General features: G+C 51.0%; 1 protein-coding gene across 8 annotated transcripts in view; it reads right to left on the reverse strand.

Annotated features, from left to right (window-relative positions):
• The window catches only part of LOC119942831 (myosin phosphatase Rho interacting protein), a 253,516-nt gene that overhangs the window by 68,985 nt on the left and 163,415 nt on the right, over positions 1–21,116 (reverse strand). For 5 of the 8 annotated variants that reach the window (XM_038763813.1, XM_038763809.1, XM_038763811.1 and 2 more), the window contains 2 exons: positions 10,826–11,033; positions 4,855–5,365 (listed from right to left, as the gene is read on the reverse strand). In XM_038763813.1, the coding sequence (XP_038619741.1) occupies positions 4,855–5,365; positions 10,826–11,033 (719 nt within the window). The remainder of the gene's footprint in view (positions 1–4,854; positions 5,366–10,825; positions 11,034–21,116) is intronic. The other 3 variants (XM_038763815.1, XM_038763816.1, XM_038763814.1) reach the window with 1 other exon arrangement.

The raw sequence follows: 21,116 nt of genomic DNA on the forward strand, positions 1-21,116 counted from the left end.
TAGAATGGGACGAGTGAAGGGGAAGGTGCCTGGGAGAGCAGGAAGCTGCATCATTTACTGGCAAGGGCATAAAGGATTTCAGGAAAACGACTAGATGGCATTGTTCAACAAAGTACTCAACCCCCTAGGTCTGAATCCTTTGCAAACAGTGCAAAATTAAAACTAAGCATTCAGCATTTGCCCTTCTTTGACAAATACGCCAGCTTTACAGGTCTCTGAGGTCAGGCCCATTATTGTAAGTAGGCTATTACGGTTTCTGTAGCAAGAGGGTGGGGGGAAAGAGGAAAAAGAAAAAAAAGAGGAACACTGGCTGTCAACATGCAACTAGAACTATATATAATTCAAGGTATTGTGGCAAAATCTTCTGAGGACAAGACCACAGTCAGAATTAATGCTCTATGTCTCCATCTTTCCCCATAATGAAGTCGGCTTTAATGTCCAGAGAACCAATAAATCCGTGAGTGTCTTGCAGTACATCAGACCAGCAAGAGCTTTGGGAGTAGGGGATATATATTGTCTCACACCAAATACGGGCAATTAATTTCCTTTTTTTAAGCACAATGGCATAAGAAACAACCTTTCTGAGTAAATGATGTGGCTGGCATTGGGTTTTCCGGCCACACTCTCCCTCCATTGGTAAACTTCCCATCAGCGGTGCCCCCTTCAAGTTTGAAGGACAACTGAAAACATTTCCCCCCATCTCTTTTCGAGCACCTCCCTGAAATCTGGAATCTCTACATGGGATATTGGAGACACTCTGAGTCTATCTTCGGGGAAAGTTCAAAAAGAGAACAGGCCTGGGAATCACAGGTCCTGGGTTCTAATCCCAGCGTCACCAAATGCCCATAGTGTGACCTTGGGCAAGCCACTTAACATCTCTTTGCCTCGGTTACCTCATCTGTAAAATAGGGATTAAGATTGTGAACCCAATTACATTGTATGTATGTACCCCAGCACTAAATATAGTGCCTGGCACATAGTAAGCACTTACATACCTTTTTTTTTTTAAAAAAAGAGTGGTCTAAGATTGCCTGGATGGGTTGTGAGATTTTGAGAGTATTTTTTGGAAATTCAATCAGAGATATGTTGCCTATCTGTACTTCCCAAGCGCTTAGTACAGTGCTCTGCACACAGTAAGTGCTCAATAAATACGACTGAATGAAAGATAACAGCACCTGATCATCTTAGCTGGGGTATTAGGATAACCAGCATGGCCTAGTGGATAGAGCAGGGGCTGGGATTCAGAAGGACCTGGGTTCTAATTCTGGTTCCACCTCAGGTCTGCTGTGTCACCTTGGGGAAGTCACTTAACTTCTCTGTACTTCAGTTACCTCATCTGTAAAATGGGGATTAAGACTGTGAATCCCACGCAGGACAGGGGCTGTGTCCAACCTGATGAGCTTGTATCTACCCCAGCTTTTAGAATACTGCCTGACATATAGTAAATCCTTAACAAATAACATTATTATTACTCTGTAGCAGATTTTTCTTTTGGGGAAAAAGCTATAGATTTAATTCAAAATTAACGGATCTATCACTAAAGCATGAAAAAGGGGAAATCAAAGGGTGGGAATTAAAAACTAGGAGATGCTAATGAGATTTTTTTTTTAGGGTTGGTGTTATCAGCAGGACTGATGACTACCGATTCCCTCTCCAGGCAGAGACCTGGACTACAGAAAGGAGTTATAACTGTGTCGTCCCGCGGGACCGATGGATTCCGGAGCCAGAGCCAAACTTGAAGCACTGGGGTGGATGGGGATCAGTAGAGGAGAGTGGAGGAGGAAGGGAGAGAGAGCAGGAGCAGCTGTTTCGAAAGCAAGGAAGCAGGGGTTAGGAGCGCTCACCAAAGCACAGAGCTCCAGAAATTCAATTCTACACCCAACCACTACCCTCGGAAAAAGTTTAAAGTAAAGCATTCTAAGAAAGTAGCCAAGCAGATACATGCCGAATTAAATGTTAATTCTCGGGTGGAGGCTAACCCAGGGACTTGGCAAACCCCATTCCAGCCACCACGGGAGACACCCTGCAGGCCAGGGGCCTTTCCGGCCCTTTGAATGTTTTGAGATGAGTGTCCATCCTCCTGCCCCTCCCTTCACCCTGCCCCTTCATCATCTTTTCCCTTTTAAGCCCAAAGTAAGCCCCAGCCCTCTTTGCCTCCCAACCCAAGGTCAGAGCCTCGGCCCAAATCTCTCCGGGCAATCTCTCTGGAAAAACAAAACTCCTGGCTTGCTCTTCACGAGGCTGGTGGGAAGAGCAAGGATCAGCTGCTTCTCTTTGCTCCCCAGACTCCTCTCTGCCCCATGCCCAGAACTTAGAGACTCTGGTGTCAGAACAACCTTGAATGCTGAGGGAAGGGAAGGAAGGAACCTCACAGCACAAACACCATTAACTGCAGTGGATTCCATTTTCTAGGACAGTGGTGGACTGGGAAAATCCAAAAGAGATTAAATTCATAGGTAGCTGGGCAGCCTCCTTATTAATAACCAAAGATTTTCCCACAGGTGCTAAACGGCAACCTGGCTGACTATTTTGAGATTCACCATTTTTCCTTCTGGTGGCTGTGCTAATGGGTAACAGGAGGGTGGTGGTGGGAGAGGGAAGAATCCAGGCTATAGATGATCGATAACCGCTCGGCGATTTAGGTTATAGAAGTCCCCACCACCTTCCTCTGACCCCTTCAAACCCTGACTGCTGGGTCATCAAGATTGGAAAATGAGAGGGAGGAGGACTGATGTCTTCTGCGGATATTGTAGTAGTGGCTGAAATCCCTGCTGGGCTCCCCAAATCCAACAGGGCCCTTGCTAGCCGTGTGGCCTGGCTCCCACAGAGCAGCTTCTCCACTGCTTGGACTCTGGTGAAGGCCTTCCAGCTCAGATGGGTGGGGAGGTAGTTTACAAGGGGCATCAAGCAAAAACTCCTCACTCTCGGCTTCAAGGCTCTGCATCACCTCACCTCCTCCTACCTCACCTCCCTTCTCTCCTTCTCCAGCCCAGCCCGCACCCTCCGCTCCTCTGCCGCTCACCTCCTCACTGGGCCTCGTTTTCGCCTGTCCCGCCATCGACCCCTGGCCCACGTCCTCCCCCTGGCCCGGAATGCCCTCCCTCCACACATCCACCAAGCTAGCTCTCTTCTTCCCTTCAAAGCCCTACTGAGAGCTCACCTCCTCCAGGAACCTTCCCAAACTGAGCCCCCTTTTTCCTCTCCCCCTCTCCATCCCCGCCGCCCTACCTCCTTCCCCCCCCCCACAGCACCTGTATATATGTCTGTACAGATTTTTTACTCTATTCTACTTGTACATATTTAACTATTCTATTTATTTTGTCAATGATGTGCATCTAGCTTTACTTCTATTTATTCTGATGACTTGACACCTGACCACGTTTTGTTTTGTTGTCTGTCTCCCGCTTCTAGACTGTGAGCCCGTTGTTGGGTAGGGACCGTCTCTATATGTTGCCAACTTCCCAAGGGCTTAGTACAGTGCTCTGCACACAGTAAGCGCTCAATAAATATGACTGAATTAATGAATGAATGAATTGCATCACTCAACCCGGAGACCAATGTCGGGGCGACGGTTGCCCTGAAGCCTAGATAGAAAGGAAGGGAGGCCTCACCCCCCGGGACCATCGCTCCTCAACTGAACAGAGAGGCACCTGCTGCTCCACGAGAGGAACCTATCCTGGGCGGGAGCCAGGTCTCTTCCATCTCCACAGTCGCCAACACGGGCTGCGTTTTGATTCCTGGGACAGCTGGCTCGAAGGCCAAGGGCTGCCTGACCAAACCTCCAGTCAGACAAGGCCTTTAGGGCCCAGTAGCGGCTCAGAAAATGGGTGGGAACCACACAAGCTCAACAATCCTGGGAGCTATGGCCAGGGCTGGGCTGGCTACCGTTCGAGCCAAGCAAGGCCTACCCAGAGACCTGCTAGCAACCCAGTCAGATGATGGTGGGAGGAGGAAAGGAGGGAGGGGGCAGCCACTTTTCTGGTCTGCTAGCTGGATTTATTGCTTGAGAAGCAAGCAGAAGCTTCCAGAAAAACAGCATGGCCTAGTGGATAGAGCATGTGCCTGAGAGTCAGGAGAACCTGGGTTTTAATCCGGGCTCCGCCACTTGTCTGCCGTGTGACCTCGGGCAAGTCACTTAATTTCTCTGTATCTCAGTAACCTAATCTGTAAAATGGGGATTAAGACTTCGAGGCCCATGTGGGACAGGGATTGCGTCCAACCTGACTGGCTTGTATCTGTCCCAGCGCTCAGAACAGTGCTTGACACACAGTGAGCGCTGAACAAATACTATCGTTATTATTATTATTCCAGCTCTAGAGTTCCTGAGGTCGAGCTCTCTCTCCTCACCCTTCTTTCCTGCCTGGCTCCTCAAACACCTGACCTCCCCACCTCAAGCCACCCACCACTCTGCCTGCCCAACAAGAGGGGCCTCCGGTCAACCGCAGAGCCTCCTGAGTTGGAAAGGAAGGCTCAGATGACCCTTATCCCCCTGGCAGGACCAAAACCAGTCAACCAACCTGCAAAAGGAGCCTGAAAACCCTGACAGAGGCGGCACCGGTGGGAGGGGGAGAGAGGGCCACCCTCCCCCTGGGGCCTCCAGGACCGCAAAACCAGGGACCCTGCACTGCACCCCAGCACGGGACAGAGGCTGTGGCGCTCACCGCCGGCAAAGTCGCCCTGAGACCGAGGGCCCAGAATAAGGGTGCGAAAGGTGGGGAGTCACCACCCGAGATCCTTGGGCGGAGAACTCGGAGCGGTAGGCCCCACCAAGCCCCATCGTTCACAAAGAGGAGTGCCAGCATCCCCTAGGGAACTCCCATGTCCCCGGGGCGGCCGGCTTCCTCCATTCCTTACCTCCTCTCGTTGCCAAAGAGGCGGGCCACCTCCTCCCTGCCAGGGCTGCGGGCCCGTGTCCTGCGCTCCAGCCTCTTCCTCTCCACCTGGAAGGCCTCGCGGTTACTGATCCTGATGGCCTTAGGGACGTCAGCTATGGTGGCGTACTGCCTGTTGGCTTTAAAGGCAAAGGAGCGCCCCGATCTCTCCGCTCCCCTCCCCCCAGCGCTGCTGGCGTCCATGGGGGTACGGTGCCGGCTCTCCGAGTCCAGGGAGTTGAGGGAGATGCTGCAGACCATCCGGGCGGTGGGCTGGGGACCTGGGGAAGGAAAGGGGCGGCCGTACTCCTGGGAGGGTCGCTCAGGGTAACTGTACCTGTTGTTGGGGGCGCTGGGGCTGGGAGGGGACGGGGGCGGCAGCTGCTGCTCTTCCGCCTTCGAGTCCTGTTTGGTCTTCTCCAGGGAGAAGTAGCCGCTCTCTACGCGGGCCTTCCGTCCACAGTCTATCCGCTCACCGTTCATAGTGCTTTCCTCTGGAGGAGGGGAGGCAAGGCGGGGAAGGAAGAGAGGAGGGAAGGGACAAACACTCACTGACATGGCTGTCATCTTCTGTTTCCAAGGACAAACGGAGAGTGAGTTTAAGCTGAACTTGGTTAGGCCGCCAGTAGCAGCCCCTGGCCTGCTCCGCTTCCACTGCCACCCTCACCAGTCAGAGAGCAGTACCTGTTCTCAAAACCACTCCGATCCTCTGCCTCTCCCTCAAGAGAGTCCCCGTGTCAGGGTCTCTCAGTTGGGAGGAGATCAGCCACATACTAGGGACCCCACTTCCCCCTCTTGTCCCGAATTGCTGCCCAGAGGCCCCTGGCCCCAGACAGCATCCAAACTCAATAACCACCACCTTCTTCTTACATTACCTGGAGATACTCCTAAAAGAGGGGCTGGGGAGAAGTGGGAGGGCCAGCAGAGGCAACTGATTCTGATAAAAATGTTGACAGTATATAAAACCCCAAGAAAACTATTATGAATACCCAAGTGACATCCTTTTCCTCTGTGAAAACACTGCTCCTCCTGACAGGAACCCTCTCTAGGCTGTACTCTTGTTGTGGGCATGGAATGCATTTGTTTAATGTTATATTGTACTCTCCCAAGCACATCACAGTAAGCCCTCAAAAAATATGACTGACTGACAGAAACTGCACCAGCATCTGACAGGAACAGGAGACATCCAGGGCAAGGGATGTGAAGGAGGAGTAAGAGCAGGAGTGATAGAGTCCAAGCCAATCCCAACACAAGTATCCTTGCCTAAAACCCAGCTGGGAGGAGGGCCTCGCTAGGAGTACTAAATGTGGCCAAAAGGAAGCAGGGAATGGCTACTTGTTTCCACACCTCTAGTGCCTGGGTGGTTGGCGAGCAGAGTAGAGCCCTGAAGTTGGGAAGAAATAAAGGTGGGAAAACCTCCCTCATAGGGGAGTCAAAGGAAAACTACTGAGCACACTGGCTCATTAAAAGAGCAAGTTATAGCGATCCCCCTCCTCAATGCCAACATAATCGGGGCTTTGGTGGTACAGGGAGAATGGGGAAAGAGATTTCCCAAGCTTCCCTTCAGGGTCCAGGAGATAAGTGTGTGACAGACTCAGAGATAATTCTAGGGATTTCATTCCCCTGGGGGAAGATGAGGAGGAGAGTCTGCATCCCCTTCTCTTGGGAAACTCCCTTCTCACCCTTCCGCTTCCCACTCTCTGACTTCTGAAAGGAAGGGGCTGCCATCTGCTGGGAAAGGTGGCCGATTCCCACCCACCAATTCTTCAGGGACCGTAAGGCCAAACTCATCAGTCACTTTCTGAAAGGGCCCCAACCTGGCAATGGGATCTGAACTCCTTGGCGCTCCCAGTCCTTGGAGAAAAAGCCAGGACCAAGTGGCTTTGGGAAGTAACAGTCCAAGGACAGCAACTCCACTCCTCTGTCTCCAGTTCGTGCTCCCGAAAGGCGTGGGATGTCGCTTGGCCAAAGGCATTCCGTCTTGTGGGAATTTAAGAAAACCAGGACTCCGTATAAACATCAAAGGGACTGTGGGGCCAATGTGGCCTACTGGAAAGAGCATGGGACTGAATGGCAGACCTGGGATTGAATCTCAGATCTTCCACTGGCTTGCTTTGTGACTTTGGGCAAGTCACTTAACCTCTCTAGGCCTCAGTTTCCTCATCTAAAAAATGGGGAGAAGATACATAGCAATCCCCTTGCGGGGCAGGGGCAGGATGGGACCGGATAACCTTATCTCTGCCTAAGCATTTAGCACGTAATAAGTGCTTAATACATGCCAAAATTACTGCGTCTGTTTTCAAGCCCAATTCTGCTGCCCATGTAGAGACTAGATCTCTAAGTGGAGAATGAAACCAATTATCTACAGAAAAGGTATCCATTCACCTGATTTACACACCTGAGACGCCATATAGTCTACTGCCCCATTGCAGTTTTTCTCTTAAATAAGGGCTAGGACCCTCCAACTGACCCACCTTCACCCACCCTGGCAGGACCAAGAAAAGAAGCTGCAGCCTGGGTCCTTACTCCACAAAACCCTTGGGAAGACTGCTGCTGTAGCGGTCTCTGAGGCCACGGTGGTGACTGCAGACTCGGAAGCGAGGAGCTGAAATCTTGCCATGGTGCCCCTTCTGATCTCTGTTTTTGTCTTCACCGTTGTCTCAGTGTTTTGTTCCACCTCTCCTCATGTATGCGGCCAGTCCCCTCTTCCCCTTTCTATTTTTAGACTGTGAGCCTCCCGAGAGACGGGGCCTGAGTCTAATTCTCATAGGCCCGGCACAGAGAGGTGGGGCTGCTGCTTTCCTCACCTCCTCCTGATGCGTCCCAGAGGCCTACGAGGATGGGGGGCAGGAAGGACGCCCGGCCCCTATTGTTTGCCTTCGAACAATGCAGCAGACACAGCTGGGGCCTCTGGGGAGCCCGGAGTTAAGTTTCCCGGAAGCTGGGGAAGAGGGGGCCAGCAAGCATCTCCTGGACCAGAGAACCGGGAGCAAAAGTCATTGGGACAACTGAAGACGGTGGGGATGGGGAATGGGAGGAAAGGGTGCGGGCAGAGCCTTAAACCTCCACATCCAACAGGAACTCCTCACCGTGGATTGGTTTTACAGCACTCAATCGCCTTGCCCGCTCCTATCTCACCTCGCTGCTCTCCTACTACAACCCCGCTCACATACTTCACTCCTTTAGTGCTAACGGTCTGCCACCTCATCTACCTCGCTGCCGACTTTTCACCCACGTCCTGCCTCGGGCCTGGAACGCCCTCCTTCTTCACATCATAATAATAATGATGATGGCGTTTATTCAGCACTTACTATGTGCAAAGCACTGTTCTAAGCGCTGGGGAGGTTACAAAGTGAACAGGTTGTCCCACAGGGGGCTCACAGTCTTAATCCCCATTTTACAGATGAGGTAACAGGCCCAGAGAAGTGAGGTGACTTGCCCAAAGTCACACAGCTGACAATTGGCGGAGCCGGGATTTGAACCCATGACTTCTGACTCGCAAGCCCTTGCTCTGTCCTCTGAGCCACCAATGACTCTCCCCACCTTCAAAGCCTTAATGAAGGCACATCCTCTGACTAAGCCCTCCTTTCCTCTTCTCCCGTTCATTTCTGCATGGCTCTGACTTTCTCCCTTTATTCATTCCCCCGCCAACCCCACAACACTTATTTACGTATTTGTCTTTTATTTATATTAATGTCTGTCTCCCCATCTAGTCCGTAAGCTCGCTGTGGGCAGGGCATGTCTGTTCACTGTTGGACTGTACTCTCCCAAGCACTTAGAGCACACAGTAAATGCTCAATAAATACGACTGACGGACTGTACTCTTCTTTTTAAAACCCTAATGTGGACGATTGGCTGCTCTACGATGGATGTCACTGTTTGCCGTCTTCCCAAACGCATTTTAAGATTTGAGGAAAAGAGAAAAATGTTACCTTAGAGGGTATTCTCTGGATTGAAGCTAATCTCAAGGTAAATGGCAGGTCAATGCAAAGCAATATGGCCTTGTGAATACAGAATAGCCCTGGGAGCCAGAAGACCTGGGCTCTAATCCTGACTCCTCCACTGGCCTACTCTGTGACCTTGGGCAAGTCACTCAATTTCCCTGTGCCTCAGTTTCCTCAACTGTAAAATGGGAACTAAATACCTCTTCTCATTCATTCATTCATTCAATCGTCTTTATTGAATCGTATTCTCCCTCCTACTTGACTGTGAACCCCATGTGGGATAGGCCTGTATCTGTCCTGATTAACCTGTTTCTATCCCAGAGCTTAGAACAGTGCCTGACACATAATAAATGTTTAAATACCTTAAAAAAATGTCAGGGACATGCCTAGGATGAATCATTTGCAACTTCATGGGCTTTTAACTCTTACCTGCTTCAAAAGACAGCTGACCAAAAAAGACAGAGACACCCTCAGGGGCTTCTCTCCGAGGAAGAGCCCTGCAGGAGGCTGAACTTGGATGGATCAGTACTAGGGAAAGGGTTAAAGTGAAGGTAAAAGGGGAGTGCGGGGTGACTCTTGGTGGGCAAGGTTTGCGGCAAGGATCCTGCAGAACTAGTGGGTGTGATGCACACGCTCATTTTTGGGAAAAGGCCTACAGTGGTCTTGCTTGTGTGGGGCTGAGCAAATCTTCGCAAAAACTTTAAAATTCTACATCAGGACTAAGTTCATTCATTCTTTCATTCAATCATATTTATTGAGCACTTACTGTGTGCAGAGCACTGTACTAAATGCTTGGGAAGTACAAGTTGGCAACATATAGAGACGGTCCAAAGGGAAAGATTGGGTGTGGTAACTGGATTTTATTTTATCCCTTGCATTCCTGTGAACTGAGGCTTTGGCAAATGGTGAGGTTCATACTTGTTTTTTGTTTCTGTCTTTCAGTGATATTTGTGAAATGCTTACTGTGTACTCTCCCAAGTGCTTAGAACAGTGCTCTGCATAAAGTAAGCACTCACTGAATACCCTTGAGGACGATGACATGCCAAGCACAGTACTAAGCACGGGGGTAAATATGAGTTAATTGGGACACACTACATCTCCCACATGGAGCATCTCAGTCTTCATCCCCATCTTACAGACGAAGCAACAAGCACAGAGATGTTAATAATAATAATAATGATGGCATTTATTAAGCGCTTACTATGTGCAAAGCACCGTTCTAAGCGCTGGTTAAGTGGCTTGCCCATGGTCACAGAGCAGAGAAGCGATGGAGCTGGGTTAGAACCCAGGTCCTTCCAATTCCCAGGTCCGCGCTCTTTCCACTAGGCAACACTGCTTCTCAACATCAGTTCCTTCTTAATTAGAACCAGGGTAAGGTGGGGATCGTGTGTCTCTGCCATCGACTGATGTGGCAATGGATAACAGACTGCCTGTCTGCTCAGGTGGGGACAGAGGTCTTCCATCATCATCATCATCAATTGTATTTATTGAGCGCTTACTATGTGCAGAGAACTGTACTAAGCGCTTGGGAAGTACAAATTGGCAACATATAGAGACAGTCCCTACCCAACAGTGGGCTCACAGTCTAAAAGGGGGAGACAGAGAACAAAACCAAACATACTAACAAAATAAAATAAATAGAATAGATATGTACAAATAAAATAAATAAATAAATAGAGTAATAAATATGTACAAACACATATACAGGTGCCAGGTGCCTGATGGTTTGCCATGGCAGGGGGGTGGAAAGAGTTGTTCGAATGTCAAGGAGGATTAGATGCCAGCCCAAGTGAAATTTTGTTTCCCTGACCTTGGCCACGGGTTTTGTACACACAGGGATGGAGAAGACTGGAATTTTGGTGCCCTCGCTGGAGTTCGGCCCGGGAAGTCAGCCACCTGGGTCCAGGCTGAGGAATGAGCCCAGATTTGGGAGGCCAGGAGGTTTCCAGGAACCAGACTGAGATTCAGTCATGCACAGACAACCCGGACCGCCCACTCCGCTGTTCTTACCTTCTCTGCCTTCCAGCCCGGGTTCTCTCAGGGTGCTGAGCAGAGGGGCCTGGCTCTGCCCAGGGCTCTGGATTGGACTGACGGTACTCCCGTCTGGCTGGTCCTTGGCTCTCATTTCCTCCTGCCAGAGCGTGGACTTGGTGGTAGGAACTTTCTCAGCACTGGGAATGTTGCTGCTGGTGACGGCCATCTTGGCGGGCCCGGGCTCCTGAACACAAACAAAGAAACGTTTTCAGTGGGAGGGAATGAGGAATAGATGCTCTGAACAACCGAACTGGGACTTCTCCCTGCTCTCCTTAACCAAACAGCAGAGCAGGGAACCACCCAGTTCCCCAAAGGAAAAAAAAAACACATGGCCTAGTGGAAAGAGCCCAGGATTCGAAGCCAGAGGATCTGGGTTCTAATCCCACCTCCGCCACTTGCCAGCTGGGTGACTTTGGGCAAGTCATTTAACTTCTCTGGGCCGCGGTTTTCTCATCTGAAAATGGGGATTCGATACCTGTTCTCCCTCCTATTCAGAACGTGAGGTCCATGGGGAACCCGATCATCTTGGATCTACCCCAATACTTACTACAGTGCTTGGCATACCGTAATCACTTAACAAATACTCTTCTTAACAGTGATAACAGTAATAATAATAATCAGGGACTTGGCACCAGTAGTGAGAGTTGGAAAGTGACAGCAAGTAAAAGGGATCACAATGGAAGGCCTGGGACATAACAACAACAGTGGTATTTGTTAAGCGCTTACTCTGTGTGCCCAGGCACTTTACCGAGCACCGGGCGAGTAACAAGCAAATCACATTGGACACGGCCCTTCTCCCACATGAGGCTCACAGTCTAATCCCCATTTTACAAATGAGGCAACTGAGGCACAAAGAAGTGAAGATCACACAGAAACTTGGCCAATCATCGCCTCATCTGCTCAAAGACAATAATCTCCACCCTTCCCCAGTTTAGCAAGCAAGATTCAGGTGGTCAACACTACTGACAGCGTCCCCAGTGTGGGGTGCACTGGATGGGGTGACAGAGGAAAATGCCGTTCTCGGCTCAGAGACTGCTTCGTGGGAATCAGAGGGCAATAAACCAGATAATGCCAACTTCGCGTGCTTCACTATCAGACTCCAGAGAGGTGGCATCCCTCGCGCCAGACCATAATGCAGCCCGTAAGATCGTCACACCGAGAGCCCGGGACTCCCACCTCCCTGTGGTCCTTCTGCTCACCTGGCCGGTGGCAGTGGGACCAGAGCTTCTCCGACTGGTTTGGGCACACTGAGGGATGGAGGTAGGTGCTTGCTGGGATGGCGGAGGGGACTGGGCCCCTGCCAACGAAGCAGCAATAAGACAATGGGATGGCAGAGATTGCGGCAGCAGCCAGATCCACCTCATGTGCCAGTCCTCACATGGAGGCAGAGGCTTGCCAACCCCTATCCAAGATCCCTGTGGTCCCTCTGCTCATCTGGCTGGTGGCAGTGGGGCCAGAGCTTCTCCAACTGGTTTGGTCACACTGAGGGATGGAGGTAGGTGCATACTGGGATGGCGGAGGGGACTGGGCCCCTGCCAACGAAGTAGCAAGAAGCCAATGGGCAGAGATAGTGGCAGCAACCAGATCCACCTCATGTGCCAGTCCTGACACGGAGGCAATCCCTATCCAAGACCTCTCCTTTTCTCCTTCTTCCCCCGCCCCCTTCTTCCTTAGGGAATTTCCTGCTCTCATTCATTCATGCAGTCGGATTTATTGAGCGCTTACCGTGTGCAGAGCACTGTACTAAGCGCATACAAGTTCCTAGCAGTGTCTGCTGACTCAGGTGATCCTAAGTCAGCTCCCTAAGCCCCTGCTAGGATTCTCCTGGGATCCTGTAGTCGCTTCATCAAGGCTGAATGAAATATTCAGTAACCGCAGCCAAGAACTGCCTTCCCCTCCGTGCCTCCCAGAGCCACCACCCACCCCTCCTGGCAGGGCTCTGTGAACCAGCCACACTGTCTCCCTGGAAATTGGCACCGACTCCCCCCGACCCCCAAAAAGACCCCCATCCTGCCCGGCTTCCCACCACCGTGGCAGGAAAGACAACAGCAGCTGCAGCCCGAGGCGTTCATAAAACCTCGGGAAGGTTACTGGCCACAGCAGCCACTGCTGCGGTTACGGGTACGGCCTCGACTCAACCGCGAGGAGCCTGAAATTCTCCTCCTCTCATCACGTCATCCTACAGCCTTTGCTTTATGTGTACTGGAGAAGCAGCGTGGCTCAGGGGAAAGAGCCCGGGCTTTGGAGTCGGAGGTCCTGGGTTCAAATCCCGGCTCCGCCACTTGTCTGCTGTGTGACTTTGGGCAAGTCACTTCACTTCTCTGGGCCTCATCTGGAAAAAGGGGATTAAGACCGTGAACCCCCTGTGGGACAACCTAGTCACCTTGTATCCCCCCCAGCGCTTAGAACAGTGCTTCGCACATAGTAAGCGCTTAAAAAATACTATATTAAATAGGGGGAGTGGCAGGAAGGACATGGTTGAAGCTGGAAATTCATTCATTCAATCAATCGTATTTATTGAGCGCTTACTGTGTGCACAGCACTGTACTAAGCGCTTGGGAAGTACAAGTTGGCAACATATAGAGGTGGTCCCTACCCCACAACGGGCTCACAGTCTAGAAGGGAGATTGTAGAAATAAATCACAATGTAATGGCTGACTAACCAAAAAGCATGATGGAATATACGCACTACGTACAGTAATGTACTTGTTACATGCATACTCAATAACACACTCGGACATACCTGATGTACTCTGGTTCTCCGTGCTGCTCCCACTATTTGTGAACAAATTTACACCTGCCCACCTCTGCTGTTAAATTATACACCCTTTAAGGGCAGGACTGGGTGTTTTGGTTCTGTGGTGCTCCCCTACGTGCTTAGTACAGTGCTCTGCACACAGTAAGCGCTCAATTAATACAATTGAATGAATGAATGATCTCAACCCAGAAAGCATTCAATAAATATGGTTAATTTTGGTTGATTGTACAAACCTGTGTCCATTCCTTTTCCAGCTAGCCACTTCTTATTTTGCTCTGTGAATTGGGCTTGGGCGCAAACCGTTCGGTTAAGCTGCTTCCTATCAAATGCCTCTTTTGGGGAGAGTACTGATCATGGCACCCACCATATTCCCCCTCTCCTCCCTGGCCCCCAGTAGGTTTGAAGCCACCTTTTTCTTTCCCTGATTCCCAGACCGGGAAACTGGGAATCTTTTCCCAAATCCACAAAGCCGGCAAGCATCAGCCACTTGTCGAGGCGAGGCCTGGTCGGCCTCGGTGTTTCCTGGCCTGTGGCGGGGCCCGAATGGCTGTCTCTCTCTGGACCGTTTCAGTGCTGCCTTGCCCAACTGTTCAGCACATAGTTGGTCTCGGGAAGAGTGAGGCTTCCACTACCACCGCCTCTGCCCTGGACCAGGGCTGCAAACCAAAATCCTGAGCAGACCGGGTATTTGAGAGTGGAAAGGAGAGCAACCTTAACTGCTTCAAGCATCTCTTCCTCCAGTGCAGGTGTCTCTTCCCCAGCCAAGGCCTAAGAGAAGGAGCATCTTTCACAGTGAGGCTCTCTTGGGACGGTCTCAGGGCTTTCATCCTGTCTGGCATTCATTCATTCATTCATTCAATCGTATTTACTGAGCACTTACTGTGTGCAGAGCACTGTACTAACGCTCAGCCCAGTGCCTGGCACCTAGTACAAACATAAATGGCACCATAAGCACGATCAGCATCCTGCGGTGGCAGCTCCTCTGGTTCGCCTTTGGAGTTTGGCGGGTCTTCTAGACTGTGAGCCCGTGGTTGGGCAGGGACCGGCTCTATTTGTTGCCAACTTGTACTTCCCAAGCGCTTAGTACAGTGCTCTGCACACAGTACAGCGCTCAATAAATCATTCATTCATTCAATCGTATTTATTGAGTGCTTACTGTGTGCAGAGCACTGGACTAAGCGCTTGGGAAGCACAAGTTGAATACTGGCACCCGTGCATTCCCACTGCCCTCTGAGCCGGGCAGGATGAGACGGTTAAGGGGAGGGGAGCTGGATCCGTGGGGAATAATAATAATAATAATGATGGCATTTGTTAAGCGCTTACTATGTGCAAAGCACTGTTCTAAGCACTGAAACCACCCCTCCGCCGGTTCCAAGTGGCAGGGGCTGGAAAAGGGCTGGAAAGCGGGGGCCTGAGCTGCTGCTGTTGGGTGGTCGTTGGAAGAAAACCGGATCGCCCCTGCAGCTCTTCCTTCCACGTCTCCTGCGCCTCACCTCGTTGTGGTCTGGGGTGCTCCCAGGCTCCAATCCAGCCCCCCGCTTTGCTGGCACGAGACTGCGCTAGCCCACGCAGCACTGGCCCCAGAGAAGCAGCGTGGCACAGGCCCGGGAGGCAAAAGACCTGCGTCTCAATGACGGTTCCGCTACTTGCCAGCTGTGTGACCGTGGGGAAGTCTCAACTTCTCCGTGCCTCAGTTTCCTCACTCGTCAAACGGGGATTCAGTACCTGCTCTCCCTCCTAGACTGTGAGCCCACAGTCATTGGACTATGTCCAATCTGATTATCTTGGATCCAGCGCTTAGAACAGTGCTTTGCACATAGTAAGCGCTTAATAAATGCTATAAAAAAAAACAAACCATAGTGCTTAGGTACAGTGCTCGGCACACAGTAAGCACTGAAATTCTACAATTATTACTATTATTACCTTGCCTAGAGAAGCAGCATGGCTCAGTGGAAAGAGCCCGGGCTTGGGAGTCAGGGGTCATGGGTTCTAATCCCGCCTCCGCCACATGTCTGCTGTGTGACCTGGGGCAAGCCACTTAACTTCTCTGGGCCTCAGTTCCCTCATCTGTAAAATGGGGATGAAGACTGTGAGCACCCTGTGGGACAACCTGATCATCTTGTAACCTCCCCAGCTCTAAGAACAGTGCTTTGCACATAGTAAGCGCTTAATAAATGCCATTATCTCTCTCTCTCTCTCTCTCTCTATATATATATATAGAGAGAGAGAGATACAGATAGATTATATATATATATATACATATATATATATATATGGAGAGAGAGAGAGAGAGAGAGAGAGAGAGAGAGAGAGAGAGAGAGAGAGAGAGATACATAGATATTTGCCCCCTCAGGAGCTGCCCCTTAAATTAATTAATAATGGCATTTGTTAAGCGCTTACTATATGCAGAGCACTGTTCTAAGCGCTTGGGAGGATACACGGTGATTAGGTTATCCCACATGGGGCTCACAGTCAAACCCCATTTTCCAGATGAGGTAACCGAGGCACAGAGAAGTGAAGTGACTTGCCCAAAGTCACACAGCTGACAAGCGGCGGAGCCGGGATTTTTTCTTTTTATGGTATTTGTTAAGCACTTACTATGTGCAAAGCACTGTTCTAAGCGCTGGGGCGGGGAGACAAGGTGATCAGGTTGTCCCACATGGGGCTCACAATCTTAATCCCCATTTTACAGATGAGGTAACTGAGGCCCACAGAAGTGAAGTGACTTGCCCAAAGTCACACAGCTGACAAGTGGGGAATCTGGGATTAGAATCAATCAATCGTATTTATTGAGCGCTTACTGTGTGCAGAGCACTGTACTAAGCGCTTGAACCCATGACCTCCGACTCCCAAGCCCGTGCTCTTTCCACTGAGCCACGCTGCTTCTCTAAATAAACAGCCCGAGTTTGTGGATTCAGTTTAGCGCACCGCCTCCCGTACTCAGTGACAAAGATGGGTTCTGGCTGGATCGAACCCTAATTCCAAGTTAGAAATTAACTCCGCAGGCTCGGGCTGGAAAGGTTAGACGCTTCTCTGGCCCTGTTTTAATGTCCTCTGTAGTTGGCTCCTAAAAGCAGAAGGGCCGAGATAAGTGGCGCGTTGCACTACTTTCTAAGGCCACGGACCAAATGGTCCTCAGGCCAGGTGCCCCAGTTAAAATGGCTCCCACGTAAAGCCACGCGGCAGTCGTTTTACCAGGGCCACCTTGGAAAGAGCTATCTTCTTCTTAGCCCAGAAAAAGCTATAATTTCTGCTGGGAAAGTAAAATGCTGTCATTCATTAACTCCCAGGGTGCGCCGAGGGAACAGGACTGGCTACTTGCTTCTTCCCTCTGGGGACAAGGTGGCTTTCTATTCAGAGCACATTACTTTTCTAACTAATAATAATGACGATGACATTTATGAAGCGCTTACTATATGCAAAGCACTGTTCCAAGCGCTGGGGAGGTTACAAGGTGATCAGGTTGTCCCACAGGGGGCTCACAGTTTCAATCCCCATTTTACAGATAAGGTAACTGAGGCCCAGAGAAGTGAAGGGACTTGCCCCAAGTCACACGGCTGACAGTTGGCGGAGCTGGGATTTGAACCCATGACCTCTGACTCCAAATAATAATAATAATAATAATGATAGCATTTACGAAGCGCTTACTATGTGCAAAGCACTGTTCCAAGCGCTGGGGAGGTTACAAGGTGATCAGGTTGTCCCACGGGGGGCTCACAGTTTCAATCCCCATTTTACAGATAAGGTAACTGAGGCCCAGAGAAGTGAAGTGACTTGCCCCAAGTCACACGGCTGACAGCTGGCGGAGCTGGGATTTGAACCCATGACCTCTGACTCCAAATAATAATAATAATAATAATGATAGCATTTACGAAGCGCTTACTATGTGCAAAGCACTGTTCCAAGCGCTGGGGAGGTTACAAGGTGATCAGGTTGTCCCACGGGGGGCTCACAGTTTCAATCCCCATTTTACAGATAAGGTAACTGAGGCCCAGAGCAGTGAAATGACTTGCCCCAAGTCACACGGCTGACAGCTGGCGGTGCTGGGATTTGAACCCACGACCTGACTCCAAATAATAATATTAATAATAATGATAGCATTTATGAAGCTCTTACTATGTGCAAAGCACTGTTCTAAGCGCTGGGGAGGTTACAAAGTGATCAGGTTGTCCCATGGGGGGCTCACAGTTTCAATCCCCATTTTACAGATAAGGTAACTGAGGCCCAGAGAAGTGAAGTGACTTGCCCCAAGTCACACGGCTGACAGCTGGCGGAGCTGGGATTTGAACCCATGAGCTCTGACTCCAAAGCCCGGGCTCTTTCCACTGAGCCACGCTGCTTCTCTAACTGTTCGATAGTGCTGGCTTGGGGATCACTTGCTCTATGCTGCTGTTCTCCGCATCCCTGGAATGGCCCTGCTGGTCTGTAATTAACAAAAGCTTCCACCAACTAAGGGAAACTGAGGTCTCCAGAAGGGACAGGAGAGGCGGCTGCTGCCGGAGGCCAGATTCACCCTCTTCCCCCATCCCGCTCAGGGATCAAGACTGGATCTTGCCTCCCTTGAAGCCTGATATCCCCGAGACTGCCACAGGGGTTTAGTGGATAGGGCACGGACCACGGACTCTGAAGAACCTGGGTTCGAATCCCGGCTCCGCCACATCTGCTGTGTGACCCTGGGCAGTCACTTCACTTCTCTGTGCTTCAGTTACCTCATCTGGAAAGTGGGGATTAAGGGTGTCAGCCTCATGTGGGGCAGGGGCTGTGTCCAACCTGACTGGAGAAGCAGCGTGGCTCAGTGGAAAGAGCCCGGGCTTTGGAGTCCGAGGTCATGGGTTCAAATCCCGGCTCCGCCAACTGTCAGCTGTGGGACTTTGGGCAGTCACTTCACTTCTCTGGGCCTCAGTTCCCTCATCTGTAAAATGGGGATTAAAACAGTGAGCCCCCAGTGGGACAACCTGATCACCCTGTAACCTCCCCAGCACTTAGAACGGTGCTTTGCACATAGTAAGGGCTTAACAAATACCATCATCATTATTATTATTATTAACTTGTATCTACCCCAGCGTGCATGGTACATAGTTAGCGCTTAACGAGTACCATAAAAGTATAAGAAATCCAGGATATTTGATCCTTTTTCCTCAATACACCTGAACCACGGCAAAGGAGATGCGTCAAAGGGGTCAGAGCAGACCGCCTTGATTTGGGAGAGGGGAGCTGGGTTAATAACAGCCCTTACGACACAAGTATGAAGGGCAGTGTGGAGGTTGTCCCCAATCTGTGGAATCTCCCCCACAGCCCTGAGCCCCCAGACTGGCTGCCTCGGGCATCTCTTTCCCCGGAATACCACTTCCTTTCTCCTCTCCTCCTCCCCTGGGCCACCAAAGGAAAGACCATCCTGGCGGACCCAGCCCGGGCCCGTCTCCGTTCCTGAAAATCCGCTCTCCAGAAAGGGATTGCAGGGGAACGGCCGTATCCTCGGAAAGGAGGACGGCTGCCGACTGGGATATTCGGTAGCTGGGGGGAAGCAAGGAGGGTGGGTTGGCTTGGGGGCTTCGGGGAAGGCAAGTGGGTAACAACACTGAGAGTTGTTACAACAGTGAGAGAAACAACACTGCGGGAGCTGAAGGGGAAACCACGAGGGCTCCCCGGCTTTGAATTCCCGAGTCGCTGCCGAAACCATCGGCCACTGGAATTGCTCATCGGGTCCCTTCCCCCCACCCCTGCTTTTAAGGGACCTTGTCCTAGAGAATGAGAAATGCCTGAAAGGCAGCCAAGTCCAACAGAAGCCATTTCAAAGAGATTGCTCTTTCTTTCCTTTGGTAACTCTGCCTCTCCCCCTTCACAAGCCTCACAGAGGCCGTGGTGACAGGGTCTTGGCATTGCCATCGGAGCCACTAACCACCTTGGGGCAAAATGCGGCGGGCAAAGGAGCGGGGAGGGGAAGCGGGGGTGAGAAAGCTGCCGTGTCCTCTACTTAGCGTCAAGCACCGTGTAAAGGAGCAAGAAACCGAGGCTGAGGGAAAGAGCGGCAGGGCCGGAGTAACTGACTGCATGCCGAGCAGAAATGCTCTTTGGGGTTGGAGGTCGAGAGTTGAGAGGTGGATTTTCCTCCCACACTACAGTCATTGTAAATTGTGTGTGGAAAAAAAGAAAGTCTCTGGAGTTGCAGATACACAGCACGCTTCCTGCCCTGAGCTTTGGCATGTGTGGGAGGAAGCAGTGAAAGCTCCCGGTTTTCATTTGCCGCTTCCTGCCACCGTCGCACCACCTGCCTGCTCGTAGCCAGGGTCCCACAAAAGGCTCCGTTTGGATTTTCCAGTTGGGGTTTGATTTGGTTTTGAATGTAGAGGAAGAGGAAATCTCAGGCGCGCAAATCTGGTCCGTGGTCCCGTCTGAGCAGATGGCTTCCTAAGGGAGAGCTGGAGAGAGATGAGAGGGCTCCCTGAGAGGAGAGGGGGGTGTTTAGTCTACTAGGAAGGAAGGACCCTGGGGAGGTGGTGGAGTCCAGCTACCTGGAAACACCGCCCCTCCGGCCCCACAGTGCCCACAGGGGTCATGATGGGGAATGGGAGATTGGGAGAATAGGATACTTAGTTCCCTGGAAGAGCAGGAAATCCAAAGCACGAAAAGGGGCAAAGAACATACTGCTTGGTGGGAAGGAGATCCCATGAAAAATCTTAAAAGCCTACAAAGGGTAGGGGAGTCCTGGACAAAGCATCCAGTGTTTTCCATGTACCGGTTTCCCAATCCAAACTGGCACAGTGAGACAGGAAAGAAATCCAGGGGAGGACAATGGGGGAGGAGCTGAGGGGAGTCTCTCTCGGACTATCTTTCAGCTTTCTTGATCGCCACTAGGCTTCTGAGGAGTTGGGGGCATTGGCAGCAGGGACCAAAATCACATCCCCCAGGTGGAACCAAATGCCGGGAAATCTTCAAAACTGGTGCTGCTGTACAGAATTCCTCCGGGCCAAGCCTGCAGGTCTTCTCAGACAATGCAACTTCCAAATCAAAAACCCAAACTGTAATCCAAACACGCTGGAGTTTGAGTTCTTCTCAGTGCTGGTAAAGAAACTGGTCAGAGCTGAGGGGGAAACAGACCCCAAATGCATCCCTTCTTTTCAAAATTTAAAGAGCAAAGGACTTTCCCTCTAACTCCCCTCTGGCTGGAATCCTTTCTGGGGAGAGCTGGGATGCCTCCCCTTCTCCCAAGTTCTTCCTTTCCCCCAAACCTCTCGCAAAGACCCAAATTAGGGCAGCCCTCACACCTTGTTGGAGTCTCCCTATCCCAACTACCTGTTCTGCCCAGGTCTGCCAGGACCCCCAGGTTTTGTTTTGGGTGGGGGGCGATGTGGACGGGGAAGGGGACAATCTCTGTTTTTACAGACTTCACCAAAATAATAGATTTCTTGTCGGTGGCTGGAGCAACGGGCTGAAAGAGCGCACACAAATGGATAATAAAGAAAGAAGCCTTTTGTTTACCTTTTGTAAGTAAGAAGGGGAGGAAACGGG

The sequence above is a fragment of the Tachyglossus aculeatus genome, chromosome 21 (assembly GCF_015852505.1).
Source record: "Tachyglossus aculeatus isolate mTacAcu1 chromosome 21, mTacAcu1.pri, whole genome shotgun sequence".
Taxonomy (NCBI): domain Eukaryota; kingdom Metazoa; phylum Chordata; class Mammalia; order Monotremata; family Tachyglossidae; genus Tachyglossus; species Tachyglossus aculeatus.